This window comes from Heterodontus francisci, chromosome 8 (genome assembly GCF_036365525.1).
Source record: "Heterodontus francisci isolate sHetFra1 chromosome 8, sHetFra1.hap1, whole genome shotgun sequence".
Classification (NCBI taxonomy): Eukaryota; Metazoa; Chordata; class Chondrichthyes; order Heterodontiformes; family Heterodontidae; genus Heterodontus; species Heterodontus francisci.
In genome coordinates this window covers 90,344,040-90,364,409 of record NC_090378.1, presented here as the reverse complement: position 1 = coordinate 90,364,409, position 20,370 = coordinate 90,344,040, and the positions used below count along the sequence as shown (strand labels likewise).

General features: G+C 45.9%; 1 protein-coding gene across 4 annotated transcripts in view; it reads right to left on the bottom strand.

Annotated features, from left to right (window-relative positions):
* The window catches only part of LOC137372567 (potassium channel subfamily T member 2), a 921,357-nt gene that overhangs the window by 485,574 nt on the left and 415,413 nt on the right, over nt 1-20,370 (bottom strand). For all 4 annotated transcript variants that reach the window (XM_068036495.1, XM_068036496.1, XM_068036497.1 and 1 more), the window contains one exon: nt 11,884-12,064. In XM_068036495.1, the coding sequence (XP_067892596.1) occupies nt 11,884-12,064 (181 nt within the window). The remainder of the gene's footprint in view (nt 1-11,883; nt 12,065-20,370) is intronic.

Here is a 20,370-nt window from a genome sequence, read left to right as displayed (position 1 = left end):
AGGAGTATTGACAGGCAGAGAGATCTGGGTGTACAGGTCCACAGGTCACTGGAAGTGGCAACGCAGGTGGATAAGGTAGTCAAGAAGGCCTACGGCATGCTTGCCTTCATCGGTCGGGGCATAAAGTATAAAAATTGGCAGGTCATGTTGCAGCTGTACAGAACCTTAGTTAGGCCACACTTAGAATATTGCGTGCAATTCTGGTCGCCACACTACCAGAAGGACGTGGAGGCTTTGAAGAGGGTACAGAAGAGGTTTACCAGGATGTTGCCTGGTCTGCAGGGCATTAGCTATGAGGAGAGGTTGGAAAAACTCGGATTGTTTTCACTGGAGCGACAGAGGTGGAGGGGTGACATGATAAAGGTTTACTAGGTTATGAGCGGCATGGACAGATTGGATAGTCAGAAGCTTTTTCCCAGGGTGGAAAAGTCAGTTACTAGGGGACATAGGTTGAAGGTGAGAGGGGCAAAGTTTAGAGGGGATGTGCAAGGCAAGTTCTTTACACAGAGGGTGGTGAGTGCCTGGAACTTGCTGCCGGGGGAGGTGGTGGAAGCAGATGCGATAGCGACGTTTAAGAGACATCTTGACAAATACATGAATAGGAAGTGAATAGAGGGATATGGGTCCCGCAAGTGCAGAAGGTTTTAGTTTAGGCAGGCATCAAGATCGGCGCAGGCTTGGAGGGCCGAATGGCCTGTTCCTGTGCTGCAGTGTTCTTTGTTCTTTGTTCTTTGACGTGAATGTCAGGCTGCAATAGAGCTTAATGTTCGAGGTTACTGACCCATCGATAATTTATGTCTGTAGCAGCCAGGGTGTTCAGTACTGGTGATAACAGTTCCATATCCCCAGAACATTTGAAGGACAGATAGAAATTGAGGCCTTCTGTTAGCTCGTGAGATCTCTTTACTCTGTTCCATCACAGGGCGGCACAGTGGTGCAGTGGTTAGCACCGCAGCCTCACAGCTTCAGCGACCTGGGTTTGGTTCTGGGTACTGCCTGTGCGGAGTTTGTAAGCTCTCCCTGTGACCGTGTGGGTTTTTGCCGGGTGCTCCGGTTTCCTCCCACAGCCAAAGACTTGCAGGTTGATAGGTAAATTGGCCATTGTAAATTGCCCCTAGGGTAGGTAAGTGGTAGGAGAATGGTGGGGATGTGGTAGGGAATATGGGACTAATGTAGGATTAGTATAAATGGGTGGTTGTTGGTCAGCACAGACTCGGTGGGCCAAAGGGCCTGTTTCAGTGCTGTATCACTCTATTCTCTAATTCAGGTGGATGCAAATGGGAGACCTCATGAGTTGTTTTTTCTCATGTAAAACATTTTATCAGTCACAGTTATACTGCAGAGAACAGATAGCAGATTCTTGACAGTTATTGTTGTTGCAGGGGATATTATGGTTCATGTTAGGTATTCTAACTTAGTGAAATATGCCTTGTTTACTCTTTCTTTTTTCAAATTAATATCTTGATAAACCTAGAGGGCTAGAAATTTGTATACTCTGTGGGCATGAGGGTCATGATTCGCCACCTGCCCAGGTCAGTTCCAATCGAGGTGGGCAGCACTCAAATTTAGTTCATCTGCCTGATTGTAGTGTGTGGTCGAGGGGGTCCTGCACTGCTTCCTTCTTCTTTGTGCTGCCAGCTGCCTCTGCACTCAGCAAGGGGCAGACCAGCGTTGTGCAGATATCACCTGGTGTAGCCAGCCTGCTCTTCTTAAAGGCAGGCTGTCCCTCTTAAAGGGAAGCTGCACTGAATAATATTGGTGCACTGAATAATATTGGTGGAATTTAAAAGGTGGAAAATTGAACACCAGGACAGAGAATAGTCCAGCATAATGGATGCAGCACTTGAGACATTAGTGGTGCAGCTGGGCAGGACGAGAGACGCTGCAGTTCCGTGCGAGCCAGGAGGCTCTCAAGGAACATCTTCAGAAGGGAGTAGGAGCAGGTGGCCAGGAAGATCAATTCCTGGTTTCTGAGCCCTAAGACCTGGCAGCATTACTCCAAGAATCTAATGATCTCATGCAGGTGGTCAAGGTCAGAGAATGCATCTTCACATGACAACTCATACCTACCACAACACCAGCCTCTCACGCTGCTCAATGCACCACACCATTATCACACCCCCAGCAGCAATCCCTCCCACTCAGGACTCATGCCTAACATCCAGATACTCCACCTCACTCTCACACACCTACCAATGCTGCCAGCCTAACATCGACTTCTTACTGCCTCCATATACCAGCAGCTATTCAGCTATGCCAGGAACATTACCTAAACACAGTGCAACACAACCACTGACATTCTGCCCTTTCTCTTGCAGGACAAGGAGACACACAAGGGAGCAAAGAAGAACTGGTGAAGGACAAATACGCCTGCATCTCCTGAGCCCTACAGAGGAGATGGCTCTCAATCACGGTGCCGAATTCAATAGAGACTGTAACATCCAGCATCACTGAGAACATTGAGGATGACGGTATCTTCCTGCCTTATGCCCCTTCTGAACTCCCAGCTCACCCTCATCCTGCTATCCTTGCATGATGTGCAAGCTGCAGATGGTGTGACCATCACCACCTGCTTCCCACCCCACTCCCCCTTCCCTCACACCAACCTTCCCCTTCCGATTAACTGCTTTCGGACATACAACGACTGCAACCTGCCCAGCAACAGCAGCCCAAGCAGGAAGAGAAAGCAGCAACACAACACTGATGAAGAGGCCCTGTCACTTGATCCCACACTCACAGCTGCCAGCTCGGATACTGGCAACGTACCTAAATTGGAGGCTAGTATAGGGTTGGGATCAGGACGTGGTGAGTCATCCGGGCCTGAGTGGGCTGCCGACACACCAGGGGGAAAGGATGGTTCGTTTGCCAGCTCAGTGAAGGGTGAGGTTGCCGGCAGGGGACTCAGATCAGGACCTCGATAGGGTGGCATGCAGGACAGCGCTGTTGGGCATGCATACCAAGATGCTGGATGCAATGCTGGCCCAGCCAGACAGCCTCCTGACACTGTCAAGGAGAATGAAGGAGCCTGGCTCCAACTTGGCAGAAGATATTCTGCAAAACTTGCCCTCTCCACAACCTCTGCTCCATATCCCTGTCACGCTGAAGACCCAGAGGTTTTGCCATTGCTGCCCCAAATCTATTGCAGCTTTTGTGTGGATGGATCACCTACTCCTCTGCCATCCCTGTGAGGATGCAGCAACACTCTCATGAAAATCCAGGAATTCACCACAACACCTACAAATACACTCCAGAGAAGTTCCAGACAGTTTGCAATAGCAGCAGGTCTTACAAATTACCTTACCTGAAATTTAGGTGCCTGGCACTTTAAAAACACTCGTGCAGGGCCCATCTTGCAGCTTCATGCTTGTTATTTGCTGACTGATTGACAAAGTCATTGTCTGGACCTGCGTAGTCCAAATTTGGTATCTTGGCATCATATCAGCCAGTTGGGCTATGTGATGTCAGTATAGCATTAATTCACAGCCTTCCGTCACACGTTGGGGCACCCCCATATACGGCCGTTTACTGATAAAATGGCATGTGGGCCATGCAGGAAGTGGCTGGGAGTGTCACATGTTCCAGCAAAGCACTACTAGGCCTCCATAAGCGGCCCAACAGCGATACATTTCATGCCCTTCAACATCTTGTTTATAGTCTGATATATGATCTATCAGAGTGCTGTATGTCTGTCTCCCAAAGTAACCCAGAGAGCAATTTCATAGCACATGCAATTACTTTATTAGCAAGATAAAGGGTTTATTGCTATCTCTGAGATTACTTTTCACATCAGTCATATTTTAGTTCATAGGAAGCAAGGGGTTTCAAGGAATACCTGCAAGTTCCCCTCCAAGCCACACTCCATCCTGACTTGGAACTATATCGCCGTTCCTTCACTGTCGTTGGGTCAAAATCTTGGAACTCCCTTCCTAACAGCACTGCGGGTGTACCTACCCCATATGGACTGCAGTTGTTCAAGAAGGCAGCTCATCACCACCTTATCAAGGGGCAGTCAGGGATGGGCAATAAATGCTGGCCTAGACAGTGACACCCACATCCCAGGAACGAATAAAAAAAATAAGAGGAATCTGAAAAACAGTTTTACACTTTTTGTGTCATAATGAAAAAAAGCTAATCAAACTTGACATAGATAATTGTGATACTTTTTAAAATTAATTAATTCTCAGAATTTGGGCATCACTGGTAAGGCTAGCATTATTGCCCATCTCTAGTTTCCCAGAAATGGTGGTGCTGGGTTTTCTTCTTGAAACAGTGGTAGCTGCTTCGATGCAACTGAGTGACTCGAGTATTGTGTGCAGTTTTGCTCTCCTTATCTGAGGAAGGATGTCCTTGCCATGGAAGGAGTGCAAAGAAGATTTACAAGGCTGATTCCGGGGATGGTAGGATTGATGTATGAGGAGAGATTGGGTCGACTAGGCCTATATTCACGAGAGTTTAGAAGAATGAGAGGGGATCTCATCGAAACCTATAAAATTCCAACAGGATTCGACAGGCTAGATGCAGGGTGGATGTTCCCGATGGCTGGTGAGTCCAGAACCAGGGGTCACAGTCTCAGAATACGGGGTATGCCATTTAGAACCGAGATGAGGAGAAATTTCTTCACTTGAGAGAGTGGTGAACCTGTGGAATTGTCTACCGCAGAAGGCAGTGGAGGCCAAGACATTAAATATATTCAAGAAGGAGATAGATATATTTCTTAATTCCGAAGGGATCAAGGGATATGGGGAGAAATCAGGAACAGGGTACTGAATTAGACAATCAGCCATAATCTTTTTTGAATATTGGAGCAGGCGCGAAGGGCCGAATGGCCTACTCCTGCTCCTATTTTCTATGTTTCTATGACTTACTAGAGGCCACTGCAGAGAGCAATTAAGTGTCAGTCACATTGGTATGAAACTGGAATGGCATATTGGTCAGACTGGGTAAGGGTGGCAGTTTTCCTCCCTAAAGGACATTTATTGGACCAGTTGGGATTTGACGACAATCCAACAGCTTCATGGTCACTTTTACAGACAGTACCTTTTATTTCCAGATTTCTTTAAGATGAATACAAATTCTCAAACTGCCAAAGAGGGATTTGAACTCAAGTGATTATTAGTCCAGCCCTCCAAATTACGACTCCAGTAACATAACCACTGCACCAGTTACTGAGCTGGTTAGTTAGGATCAAGATTTTTAATTCTTCTATTAAAAGCAGCTGCAAATTTGAAAAACTGCATGAAACTATTTATTCTCCTCACTGAAGCTTCAATTATCAGATTCGTTTCCATATCTCTACAAGTCAGAGTGGGAAGCATATTTCCAAATCACAGACTGTTTTTTGTTTTATTTGTGGGATGTGAACGTCGCTGGCAAGACCAGCATTTACTGCCATCCCTAATTGTCCTTGAGAATGTGATGGTGAGCCCTATTCTTGAATGCTGCAATCCATATAACACCAACAGTGCTGTTAGGAAGGGATTTATAGGTTTTTGACCCAACAACAGTGAAGTAACAGCAATATATTTCCAAGTTAGGATGGGATGTGACTTGGAGAGGAACTTGCATGAGGTGGTGTTCCCATGTGTCTGCTGCCCTTATTCTTCTAGCTGGTAGATGTTGTGGGCTGACTGTAGTTGATTCATGCTTTACACATTTTCTTTGTATATTTATTCACATGCTCACAAAATTAAAAGTAAAGCAGAAAGCAGATGGAAAGAATGAAAATGTTATAACTTTCTGAACAGTAAATTGCTCTATTGAAGGAACTGCAAATGACATCTTCTCCTTCATTGTACCATAGATTAATAGTCTTCATTTTTTCCTTTTGCACATCTTTATTTAAGGTTGTTTCCAATAAAATTCAGGCATGCAGGCCTAGATATGGGAGCAATGGCGAAGAAGAAACCATGGGCTGAATTTTATCACCACGCCACATTCCACAATATTACGCGCGGGGGCTCATTTAAATGGAGGGGGCGGAGTTACATAGAGGGGGGAGCTGCCGCATCCCTGACAATGGTGTCTGGCAACACTGTGTGGGCGCAGCGCCATTTTTAAAAGGCTTCATGTCCTTCAGTGACATTTAAATTTTTTAAGGTTCCGGTCTCTGAGAAATAAAAATAAAATTTTAATTTAACATAAATCCCGTCGCCCTCTCCCCCCAGAAAAAACTTTTATTGATATGCCGAACGTTCCCCCCCGAAATTTGTTCCCTTTGACCTTCAATCCCTTCCCGCCATCCTTGCAACCAATAATAATTGTTTTCCCCGCTCCCCATCCCCGCCACCGCTCTGATAAATTTTGTTCCTCTCTCTCCCCAACAGCGTTTCGTGAGTTGCGTCCAGTTAGCCATAAAATCAGCGTGGGATGGCCGCCGTCAGCAGGTAAGTTCATTTGAATGTTAATTATCCTCATTTTAATATTGTAATGAAGGCCCCGCTGAGGGGAGGCGGTGGCGTAGTGGTATAACGGGAGGCGGTGACATAGTGGTATTGTCACTGGACTAGTAACCCAGAGACCCAGGGTATTGCTCTGGGGATATGGGTTCAAATCCCACCACAGCAGAAGGTGGAATTGGAATTCAATTAATAAATCTGGAATTAAAAAGCTAGTCAATGATGGCCATGAAACCATTGTCGATTGTTGTAAAAACCCAGCTGGTTCACTAATGTCCTTTAGGGAAGGAAATCTGCTGTCCTTACCTGGTCTGGCCTACATGTGACTCCAGACCCACAGCAATGTGGTTGACTCTTACATGCTCTCTGAAATGGCCTAGCAAGCCACTCAGTTGTATCTAACCGCTACAAAGTCAATAAAAAGGAATCAAACCGGACGAACCACCTGGCATTGACATAGGCATCGGAAACAACAACAGCAAACCCAGCCCTGTCGACCCTGCAAAGTCCTCCTTACTAACATCTGGGGGCTTGTGCCAAAGTTGGTAGAGCTGTCCCACAGACTAGTCAAGCAACAGCCTGACATAGTCATACTCATGGAATCATACCTGACAGACAATGTCCCAGACACTGACATAACCATCCCCGGCTATGTCCTGTCCCACCGGCAGGACAGACCCAGCAGAAGTGGCGGCACAGTGGTATACAATAGGGAGGGAGTTGCCCTGGGAGTCCTCAACATCATCTCTGGACCCCATGAAGTCTCATGGCATCAGGTCAAACATGGACAAGGAAACCTCGTATTGATTACCACCTACCGCCTTCCCTCAGATGATGAGACAGTATTTCTCCATGTTGAACAGCACTTGGAGGAAGCACTGAGGGTGGCAAGGGCACAGAATGTACTCTGGGTGGGGGACTTAAATGTCCATCACCAAGAGTGGCTCAGTAGCACCACTACTGACCGAGCTGGCCAGGTCCTTAGGGACATATCTGCTAGACTGGGTATGCGGCAGGTGGTGAGGGAACCAACAAGAGGGGAAAACATACTTGACCTAATCTGCCTGCTGCAAATGTTTCTGTCTATGACAGTATTGGTAGGAGTGATCACTGCACAGTTGTTGTGGAGACGAAGCCTTCACATTGAGGATACCCTCCTTCAAGTTGTGTGGCACTATCACTGTGCTAAATGGGATAGATTTCGAATAGATCTAGCAATGCAAAACTGGGCATCTATGAGGCACTGTGGGGCATCAGCAGCAGCAGATTTGTACTCAACCACAATATGTAAACTCATGGCCCGGAATATTCACCACTCTACCATTACCATCAAGCCAGGAGACCAACACTGGTTCAATGGAGAGTGCAGGAAGGCATGCCAGGAGCAGCACCAGGCATACCTCAAAATGAGGTGTCAACCTGGTGAAGCTACAACAAAGGACTATCTGTGTGCCAAACTGCATAAGCAGCATGCGATAGACAGAGCTAAGCGATCCCATAACCAATGGATCAGATCTAAGCTCTGCAGTCCTGCCACATTCAACAGTGAATGGTGGTGGACAATTAAACAACTAACTGGAGGAGGTGGCTCCACAAATATCCCCATCCTCAATGATGGGGGAGCCCAGCACATCAGTGCGAAAGGTAAGGCTGAAGCATTTGCAACAATCTTCAGCCAGAAGTGCCGAGTTGATGATCCATCTCGGCCTCCTCCTGAGGTCCCCAGCATCACAGATGCCAGACTTCAGCTAATTCGATTCACTCCATGTGATATCAAGAAACGACTAAAGGCACTGGACACTGCAAAAGCTATGGGCCCTGACAATATTCCGGCAATAGTACTGAAGACCTGTGCTCCAGAACTTGCCGTGGCTCCTTGCCAAGCTGTTCCAGTACAGCTACAACATTAGCATCTACCCGGCAAAGTGGAAAATTGCCCAGGTATGTCCTGTACACAAAAAGCAGGGTAAGTCCAACCCGGCCAATTACCGCCCCATCAGTCTACTCTCAATCATCAGTAAAGTGATGGAAGGTGTCATCAACAATGCCATCAAGCAGCACTTGCTTAGCAATAACTTGCTCAGTGACGCTCACTTTGGGTTCCGCCAGGGTCACTCAGCTCCTGACCTCATTACAGCCTTGGTTCAAACATGGACAAAAGAGCTGAACTCCAGAGGTGAGGTGAGAGTGACTGCACTTGACATCATGGCAGCATCTGACCGAGTACAGCATCAAGGAGCCCTAGCAAAACTGAGGTCAATGGGAATCAAGGGGAAAACCCTCCGCTGGCTGGAGTCATACCTAGAGCAAAGGAAGATGGTTGTGGTCATTAGAGGTCAATCATCTGAGCTCCAGGACATCACTGCAGGAGTTCCTCAGGGTATTGTCCTAGGCCCAACCATCGTCAGCTGCTTCATCAATGACCTTCCTTCAATCATAAGGTCAGAAGTGGGAATGTTTGCTGATGATTGCACAATGTTCAGCACCATTCGTGATTCCTCAGATACTGAAGCAGTCCGTGTAGAAATGCAGCAAGACCTGGACAATATCCAGGCTTGGGCTGATAAGTGGCAAGTAACATTCGCCACACAAGTGCCAGGCAATGACCATCTCCAACAAGAGAGAATCTAACCATCTCCCCTTGACATTCAATGGCATTACCATTGCTGAATCCCCCACTATCAACATCCTAGGGGCCACCAGTGACCAGAAACTGAACTGGAGTAGCCATATAAATACTGTGGCTACAAGAGCAGGTCAGAGGCTAGGAATCCTGTGGCGAGTAACTCACCTCCTGACTCCCCAAAGCCTGTCCACCATCTACAAGGCACAGGTCAGGTGTGTGATGGAATACTCTCCACTTGCCTGGATGGGTGCAGTTCCAACAACGCTCAAGAAGCTCGACACCATCCAGGACAAAGCAGCCCGCTTGATTGGCACCCCATCTACAAACATTCACTCCCTCCACCACCTACGCACAGTGGCAGCAGTGTGTACCATCTACAAGATACACTGCAGCAATGCACCAAGGCTCCTTAGACAGCACCTTCTAAACCTGCGACCTCTACCAACTAGAAGGACAAGGGCAGCAAATGTATGGGAACACCACCACCTGCAAGTTCCCCTCCAAGTCACACACCATCCTGACTTGGAACTATATCGCCGTTCCTTCACTGTCGCTGAGTCAAAATCTTGGAACTCCCTTCCTAACAGCACTGTGGGTGTACCTACCCCACATGGACTGCAGCGGTTCAAGAAGGCAGCTCACCACCACCTTCTCAAGGGCAATAAATGCTGGCCTGGCCAATGATGCCCACATCCCATGAATGAATTTTTTAAAAATGTGGTGGGGTGGCCGCACCAAGACCTCGCTGCTGAGGTTAATAACCAGCGGGGCCTTCTTGGCATCGTGGGTCGAGGCGGGGCACTCCCGCTAGCATTTTACGTGCCTCCCCGCCACGACCAACAGCGTTGAAGGTCTGGTAAAATTCAGCCCCATGAGTCAGTCAATTGAAAAGTAAAAGTACATCACGGAAGTGTAAGTAAGCAGCGCAGTTCAACATAAGAAGAATATAAATGTGATTAATTATGCAGTTCAGTCTCATGTGAGGTGAGATGATTGCCCTTGACATCAAGGCAGCATTTGATCGAGTATGGCATCAAGGAGCCTTAGCAAAACCGGAATCAATAGGAATCAGGGGGAAAACTCTTTGTTGGTTGCAGTCCCACATAGCACAAAGGAAGATGGTTGTGGTTGTTGGAGGTCAATCATCTGCGCTCTAGGACATCACTGCAGGAGTTCCTCAGGGTAGTGTCTTCAACACAACCATCTTCAGCTGCTTCATCAATGACCTTCCCTTCATCAGAAGGTCAGAAGTGGAGATGTTCGCTGATGATTGCACAATGTTCAGTACCATCCACGACTCCTCCGATACTGAAGTAGGCTATGTCCAGATGCAGCAAGACCTGGACAACATTCAGGCTTGGGCTGATAAGTGGCAAGTAACATTTGTGCCACACGTGCCAGGCAATGACCATCTCAAACAAGAGAGAATCTAACCATCTCCCCTTGATGTTCAGTGGCATTACTATTGCTGAATCCCCATCAACATCCTGAGTTGTTACCATTGACCAAAAATTGAACTGGACCAACCACATAAATACTGTGGCTACAAGAGCAGGTCAGAGACTGGGAATTCTGCGCGTGTAACTCACCTCCTGTCTCCCCAATGCCTGTCCATCATCTACAAGGCACAAGTCAGGAGTGTGATGGAATACTCTCCACTTGCTTGGATAGCAAGGTGCAGCTCCAACAACACTCAAGAAACTCGACACCATCCAGGACAAAGCAGCCTGCTTGATTGGCACCCCATCCACCACCTTCAACATTCACTCCCTTCACCACTGATGCACAGTGGCAGCACTATGTACCATCTACAAGATGCACTACAACAACTCACCAACGCTCCTTTGACTGCACCTTGCAAACCCATGACCTCTACCACTTAGAAGGACAAGGGCAGAAGATGCAAGGGAACACCAACACCTGCCAGTTCCCCTCCAAGCCACACACCATCCTGACTTGGAATTATATCGCCGTTCCTTCACTGTCACCGGGCCAAAGTCCTGGAACTTCCTTCCTAACAGCACTTTGGGTGTACTTATACCCCATGGACTGCAGCGGTTCAAGACGGCAGCTCACCACCACCTTCTCAAGGACAATTAGGAATGGGCAATAAATGCTGGCCTAGCCAGTGATACCCACATCCCATGAACCAATAAAAAAAAATTGAACTAGCAAACACAGAGCTTTGAGCACGCTCAACAATAGCACATTCAACCTGCAGCAGAAAACCAGCTATGTGAATCAAATGAAAGCATTCTATTTGGTTAATATGTTCCAAGGCATACAACAGCTTTTATTCTATTCTTTAAGCAGTTACTCAAATTTAGTTAATGCATCATTGCATACTAAAAATAATTAGTAATTAGCAAGCAAATTATATGAATATCTTGGCAGAAAGATTTTGGGGAAAGTGCCAACTATAGAACCTTGTATCTTTACAGTAAATTATTTCATTCAACCTATTGGAAACACTGTGCATAAAAACTATGGAACAATCTCTATGCCAAGCACGAATTATCTGTAGAGGATGATGTTGCACCTTGGGTACATAACTGGCTACAAGAGATGTTAATCACCTCTTCTGGTCTGATATTTATTGTTCCTCGCATGACATGATTAACATTTATTTTTGAAAATGAGAACACAGTTTTCAGCTGACAGGGCAACAAATGATCTATAATCTATGGAATTATGCAATTATCTGAAATAAATAGCAAACCATTTGAAAGTTAAGCACACCAGAAACAAAAAGGTTAGAACATTAATCATTAAAAATACATTTTTAACTAGCTTTTTAATACACAAAACATTGAAGGCTATGGATATCATTTTAAAACATACTTCATACATTGCACTGCTTACCTGTATAGGCAACACTACAAGGGCAACGCAAATCATGATGACTACTAACAATTTGGACGGCCAGATCTTGGGTGTGACATCACCAAAGCCCACAGTCGAGAAGGTGACAATGCAGAAGTAAAGGGAATCAAACAGGGTCAAATTATTCCCTGCTCTTTCCAAATGCTGTATTCCACAGATGCTTAAAATTGAAAGAATATTATAGGGTTAAAAAGCATTGTTGAACATTCTATAACCAAACAAATAAAAAAACACCTTCAAAACAGCAGGATATTTCCATTCTGTATTCATTGTTCAATAATCTCTCGTGTTTGAAAGTGCATCACAATTCAAGCTTTTTTTTTGCTACTTTTTGGGGATGCATGGTTCTATTGTTTAAATGTCATTGGATTGATGTGTAAAGTTCTGTAGTTTCATGCATTCTCCAATTTGAAAATATTTTATTGAGACAACCCTACGACATCTGTATGTGAAAGGAAGGTGATTCAAAAAAGCATTTGCTGGTCCAAATGCACCCTGCTTGTTATTCAGACTATTATAATTTAACAGCTACATAATTAGCTAAACATAAATAAAAACAAAGATTTTTCAGTGTTGTATGCAAAATTATTTAACAAATCTTTGACAATATTGGAATCAAGATCACATTTGCTCATGCTTCCACCAATCAATACATTCCAACATTTGGGGGCTCAAATTAATGAGACAACTTTGTGAACTCTTTGGCCTCCTTATCTCGACAGACAATGGATAAGCGCCTGGAGGTGGTCAGTGGTTTGTGAAGCAGCGCCTGGAGTGGCTACAAAGGCCAATTCTAGAGTGACAGGCTCTTCCACAGGTGCTGCAGAGAAATTTGTTTGTCGGGGCTGTTACACAGTTGGCTCTCCCCTTGCGCCTCTGTCTTTTTTCCTGCCAATTACTAAGTCTCTTCGACTCGCCACACTTTAGCCCTGTCTTTATGGCTGCCCGCCAGCTCTGGCGATTGCTGGCAACTGACTCCCACGACTTGTGATCAATGTCACAGGATTTCATGTCACGTTTGCAGACGTCTTTAAAGTGGAGACATGGACGGCCGGTGGGTCTGATACCAGTGGCGAGCTCGCTGTACAATCTGTCTTTGGGGATCCTGCCATCTTCCATGCGGCTCACATGGCCAAGCCATCTCAAGCGCCGCTGACTCAGTAGTGTGTATAAGCTGGGGATGTTGGCCGCCTCGAGGACTTCTGTGTTGGAGATACGGTCCTGCCACCTGATGCCAAGTATTCTCCGGAGGCAGCGAAGATGGAATGAATTGAGACGTCGCTCTTGGCTGACATACGTTGTCCAGGCCTCGCTGCCATAGAGCAAGGTACTGAGAACACAGGCCTGATACACTCGGACTTTTGTGTTCCGTGTCAGTGCGCCATTTTCCCACACTCTCTTGGCCAGTCTGGACATAGCAGTGGAAGCCTTTCCCATGCGCTTGTTGATTTCTGCATCTAGAAACAGGTTACTGGTGATAGTTGAGCCTAGGTAGGTGAACTCTTGAACCACTTCCAGAGCGTGGTCGCCAATATTGATGGATGGAGCATTTCTGACGTCCTGCCCCATGATGTTCGTTTTCTTGAGGCTGATGGTTAGGCCAAATTCATTGCAGGCAGCCGCAAACCTGTCGATAAGACTCTGCAGGCACTCTTCAGTGTGAGATGTTAAAGCAGCATCGTCAGCAAAGAGGAGTTCCCTGATGAGGACTTCCCGTACTTTGGACTTCGCTCTTAGACGGGCAAGGTTGAACAACCTGCCTCCTGATCATGTGTGAAGGAAAATTCCTTCTTCAGAGGACTTGAACGCATGAGAAAGCAGCAGGGAGAAGAAAATCCCAAAAAGTGTGGGTGCGACAACACAGCCCTGTTTCATGCCACTCAGGATAGGAAAGGGCTCTAACTAACTCCAGACTAAACATCGAAACAAAACAGTTTATGGTCATGAAAAATTAAAGTTGAGGAAAGCGATCACAAACGGGATAAGTTTTACTTCTCGGAAACATATTTGCTTTTGGTTGAATAAGGAGTGGCATTGTTGATGGTCATTGATATTTTCCTTGGCTATTGTCGAGTGTTCTGAAGCCTTATACAAAGTGGAAGCAGTAAGTTTTCTGACGGAGAACATTTTTAAAATATCTGTCACTGACCTGATTCACCCACCATATTACGTGGGCCAGATGGGGACAGATCCAACAGCCCAATACTTGGCATCCATGAGGCATGCTGGGCTAGCAGCAGAAATATATAACATTATGCAATCCCATGGTCTGAGACATCCTTCAATCCTACATTCCCATCAAGCCAGGAGACCAACCCCGGTTCAGGTGGGGAGTGTTAAAAGGGTGCTCCACAAAGCATAATTTAAAATGAGGCACACACAGTGAACCTATAGCCGAAGGCTGCCCGTGTGCTAGATACCAAAAACAGTAGACTATAGAAAGGTCATTCTATTTCGAGTGTGTGTCGTGTTCTTTTTCCCATTGTCCTATCCCTTGTTCTGTTAATCTCTAATATCTTTCAGTTCTGAGGAAGGATCCATATTTGAAGCCACTTGCCTCTTCTCACCACAGTTGCTGACTGACCTCCTGAGTGTTCCCACCATTTCTGTTTTTGTTTCAGGCTGCAGATAAAGCTAAGATGTTCTGCAATCAAAGAATCAGAGTGAAGTCTCACCACATCCAGTTGAGAATGGGGATGGAGAATCAGACAACTAAGATGAGGAAGAGGCTATGAATGTCCCCATCCTCAACCAGGGCAGAACCAAGCATGTGAGTGGTAAAAATGAGACTGAAGTGCTTGAACCGTCTTCTGCCAAGAATACAAGTGGATGATGAACACTTGTCCTCCTCCCGCTATCCCTATCATCACAAATGCCAGTGCCCAGTTAATTCAGTTCACTATGTATAACATTAAGCAGCTGAGTGCACTGGACACAGTACAGCCCTGCCACCAAGGGGGGAAACCTTCAGTGACAGGAGTCATGCCTGATACAACAGCAGTTTCAGTGTTGGAAATCCTGTAGCAATGTTAACCATTAGAGGCCTCGGCCTACATCAGAAGTCTCAACTTGGATTTCATTTGGGTTCCCTAGATAACTGCTTAGCTGAAGAAAGATGTATATTTAGATTTTCTGATTGGCAGTGTTTTAATGACGGTAAAACCCCACTTATTTTAAACATTTTACAGCTGGTTATAAAATACCACCAAATAGAAAATTGAAGAACCCCCAGTTGCAGTTCTCAGCATTCATTTGTGGTACTACTTGCAGAATCTTTTTTTTGCGAGATTAACAGCACACCCACATTTGCTATTTGGAAACCTCATCCCTCCTGCTGTCTTTTTTTTATTCATTCATGGGATGTGGGCAACGCTGGCTAGGCCACCATTTATTGCCCATCCCTAATTGTCCTTGAGAAGGTGGTGGTGAGCTGCCTTCTTGAACTGCTGCAGTCCACGTGAGGTAGGTACACCAACAGTGCTGTTAGGAAGGGAGTTCCAGGATTTTGACCCAGCGACAGTGAAGGAACGGCGATATAGTTCCAAGTCAGGTTGGTGTGTGACTTGGAGGGGAACTTGCAGGTGGTGGTGTTCCCATGCATCTGCTGCCCTTGTCCTTCTCGTTGGTGGAGGTCGCAGGTTTGGAAGGTGCTGTCTAAGGAGCCTTGGTGCATTGCTGCATTGCATCTTGTAGATGGTACACACTGCTGCCACTGTGCGTCGGTGGTGGAGGGAGTGAATGTTGAAGGTGGTGGATGGGGTGCCCATCAAGCGGCTGCTTTGTCCTGGATGGTGTCGAGCTTCTTGAGTGTTGTTGGAGTTGCACCCATCCAGGCAAGTGGAGAGTATTCCATCACACTCCTGACTTGTGCCTTGTAGATGGCGGACAGGCTTTAGGGAGTCAGGAGATGAGTTACTCACCACAGGATTCCTAGCCTCTGACCTGCTCTTGTAGCCACAGTATTTATATGGCTACTCCAGTTCAGTTTCTGGTCAATTGTAGCCCCTAGGATGTTGATAGTGGGGGATTCAGCGATGGTAATGCCATTGAATAACAAGGGGAGATGGTTAGATTCTCTCTTGTTAGAGATGGTCATTGCCTGGCACTTGTGTGGCGCGAATGTTACTTGCCACTTATCAGCCCAAGCCTGGATATTGTCCAGGTCTTGCTGCATTTCTACATGGACTGCTTCAGTATCTGAGGAGTCGCAAATGGTGATGAACATTGTGCAATCATCAGCGAACATCCCCACTTCTGACCTAATGATGGAAGGAAGGTCATTGATGAAACAGCTGACGATGGTTGGGCCTAGGATACTACCCTGAGGAACTCCTGCAGTGATGTCCTGGAGCTCAGAAGATTGACCTCCAATAACCACAACCATCTTCCTTTGTGCTAGATATGACTCCAACCAGTGGAGAGTTTTCCACCTGATTCCCATTGACTTCAGTTTAGCGAGGGCTCCTTGATGCCATACTCGGTCAAATGCTGCCTTGTTGTCAAGGGCAGCCATTCTCACCTCACCTCTGGAGTTCAGCTCTTTTGTCCATGTTTGAACCAAGGCTGTAATGAGGTCAGGAGCTGAGTGGCCCTGGCGGAACCCAAACTGAGCATCACTGAGCAGGTTATTGCTAAGCAAGTGCTGCTTGATGGCACTGTTGATGACACCTTCCATCACTTTACTGGTGATTGAGAGTAGACTGATGGGGTGGTAATTGGCCAGGTTGGACTTGCCCTGCTTTTTGTGTACAGGACATACCTGGGCAATTTCCACATTGCCGGGTAGATGCCAGTGTTGTAGCTGTACTGGAACAGCTTGGCTAGGGCCGTGGCAAGTTCTAGAGCACGGGTCTTCAGTACTATTGCCGGAATATTGTCAGGGTCCATAGTCTTTGCAGTGTCCAGTGCCTTCAGTTATTTCTTGATATCACGAGGAGTGAATCAAATTTGTATTGAAGGAAAATTATGGCAGACAAAACCATTAATAGAAGCATTTCATTTGTTTTGAATTTTTTGGCTGAACATACAAAGAAAGATTGAACTTGAATTCCAGCTTCTTCTGGGGTGACTTTAAAAGCAAAAGTAATGTATAGTTGCTGACCTCCTGAAGTACAGCAAGAGAACCACACACAGATGCAGTTGAGGGAAAATAAATGAATGTGGAAGAACTTGAGGAGAAATGGATTGGAGCAAGTCTCTGTATTTTATAACAAAGACAGTTTTATAATTACAAACTTGTTGTTGCCTTTGTTTTGTGCTCTATAAACTTTAGAAAGTGAAAAAGATTAGGAAACAATGCGAGACAAAGATCAAAGAGTGAAGGATGTCTGAAAGTGAAAGAGGGAGAAAAAAGAGAAAGGACACGTGTGTGTGTGTGTGTGTGTGAGAGAGAGAGAGTGACAAAGAAAACGAGGGCTAGATTTTCAACTTGTCACCTGGGTATAAAAATGACTTTGCGGATTGGCTGCTCATGATCTAAATCACATGATCTGCAACATCAGTTTTATGTCTAGCAATAAATTAAAAATCTGCCCCCAAATGTCTTTCTTCATTTAATATTATTTCAATCTTCAAAAAAAACATCAGCTGCTTAACTTTCATCTGTTTTGCTAACTATTAAAAGAGGTCAATACTAATCAGGAGAAATGCCGTGAACAACAGATGCCCCTCTACATTGCTTTCATTGATCTCACCAAAGCCTTTGACCTCGTCAGCAGACGTGGTCTCTTCAGACTACTAGAAAAGATCGGATGTCCACCAAAGCTACTAAGTATCATCACCTCATTCCATGACAATATGAAAGGCACAATTCAACATGGTGGCTCCTCATCAGAGCCCTTTCCTATCCTGAGTGGTGTGAAACAGGGCTGTGTTCTCGCACCCACACTTTTTGGGATTTTCTTCTCCCTGCTGCTTTCACATGCGTTCAAATCCTCTGAAGAAGGAATTTTCCTCCACACAAGATCAGGGGGCAGGTTGTTCAACCTTGCCCGTCTAAGAGCGAAGTCCAAAGTACGGAAAGTCCTCATCAGAGAACTCCTCTTTGCTGACGATGCTGCTTTAACATCTCACACTGAAGAATGCCTGCAGAGTCTCATCGACAGGTTTGCGTCTGCCTGCAATGAATTTGGCCTAACCATCAGCCTCAAGAAAACGAACATCATGGGGCAGGATGTCAGAAATGCTCCATCCATCAATATTGGCGACCACGCTCTGGAAGTGGTTCAAGAGTTCACCTACCTAGGCTCAACTATCACCAGTAACCTGTCTCTAGATGCAGAAATCAACAAGCGCATGGGTAAGGCTTCCACTGCTATGTCCAGACTGGCCAAGAGAGTGTGGGAAAATGGCGCACTGACACGGAACACAAAAGTCCGAGTGTATCAGGCCTGTGTCCTCAGTACCTTGCTCTACGGCAGCGAGGCCTGGACAACGTATGCCAGCCAAGAGCGACGTCTCAATTCATTCCATCTTCGCTGCCTTCGGAGAATACTTGGCATCAGGTGGCAGGACTATATCTCCAACACAGAAGTCCTTGAAGCGGCCAACATCCCCAGCTTATACACACTACTGAGTCAGCGGCGCTTGAGATGGCTTGGCCATGTGAGCCGCATGGAAGATGGCAGGATCCCCAAAGACACATTGTACAGCGAGCTCGCCACTGGTATCAGACCCACCGGCCGTCCATGTCTCCGTTATAAAGACGTCTGCAAACGCGACATGAAATCGTGTGACATTGATCACAAGTCGTGGGAGTCAGTTGCCAGCATTCGCCAGAGCTGGCGGGCAGCCATAAAGACAGGGCTAAATTGTGGCGAGTCGAAGAGACTTAGTAGTTGGCAGGAAAAAAGACAGAGGCGCAAGGGGAGAGCCAACTGTGCAACAGCCCCAACAAACAAATTTCTCTGCAGCACCTGTGGAAGAGCCTGTCACTCCAGAATTGGCCTTTATAGCCACTCCAGGCGCTGCTTCACAAACCACTGACCACCTCCAGGCGCGTATCCACTGTCTCTCGAGATAAGGAGGCCCAAAAGAACTAATGGCTAATAACTGTGACGGAGATTTGAATTTCTAAGACAGATGATGCAGACAGAGCGAGAGATGTAGAAAAAACCCAAATAAAGAGAAGGTAGAGAAGTAGATTCTTTCCTCTTTCTAATTTGCTTTAAAAACATACAAGTTGAATTTTGAAAGCAAACGAAGCCTCTTTGAGAGAGGATAAGAAATAAGGTGATAAGATAGACTGTACCTATTGAACCCCTTAGATGATTGTTATTTTCTTTAATTTTAACATTACCACTTGCCCAGTCCAAATGATTCCTCTGTGCACTAAGTTTGGAAGGCAGGGCTTTAAAATTTCTATCCCATACTGTCTCTTGTATAACAAACCTGGATACTGTCAACTCCTGCTCCCTCATGGCATCCTTGCAGTTAGCATTACTAGAACTCAATTCATGGAAATAGTTATGTAATATAATTTGACTCTAATTACAATCTGTTTGTCTGTATTTGGGTGGATACACTGCATGTCCAAAGTAAAATGGTCAACAAATTTGTCTAACATATGTCTACTATCGAGTAATGTACAGATGGAGCTAGTTCAGTTGAAGATGCCCCACAGGAAAGTAAAATTGTGCTATGCATCAGGGTCTTGGTGTTGTGGCTCAGAAAAAGGTCCCCTTCTTCACATTTTGTGGCAATTCCCCTTCTGGGAGCCAGTGCCTTTGTTATTGGTAATGAGCCTAAAATATGTTACTTGGATTTAGCATTGGATGGTAAAGCTCTGCAGTGTATCAGAATGATTTTCTTAATATTGCTCAAAGAACATAGCTACATATCCTAACATTGTCATCAAACTTGCTGACAAAGGGGATGCTGTCGTTATGTGGCATATGAGCCTCTACCGAGCAGAGGCTGACGGTCAACTCTCAGACACATCCTCCTACCTCCCTCTGGACCATGATCCCATCACCAAACATCAAGCCATTGTTTCCAGGACTGTCAATGACCTCATCTTCTTTGGAAATCTTCCCTCCATGGCATCCAACCTCATAGTCCTCCAAACCCAAACAGCCCGCTTCTACCTCCTTCCCAAAATCCACAAACAGGACTGGCCTGATAGACCCATCATTTCAGTCTGTTCCTGCCCCATTGAACTGATTTCTTCCTATCTCAACTCTATTTTTTTCACCCCAATCCAGTCTCTTCTGCCCTACATCCATTACACTTCTGATGCCCTCCCTCACTTTAACAGTTTCCAGTTTCTTGGTCCTAACCATCTCTTTTTCACCATGGACGTCCAATTCCTCTACACCTCTATCCTTCACCAGGACAGTCTGAGAGCTCTCCGCTTCTTCCTTGAATGGAGGCCCAACCAGATCCCATCCATCACCATCCCCCTCTGCCTGGCTGAACTTGTTCTCACATTGAAATGCTCCTTCAACTCCACTCACTTCTTCCAAATAA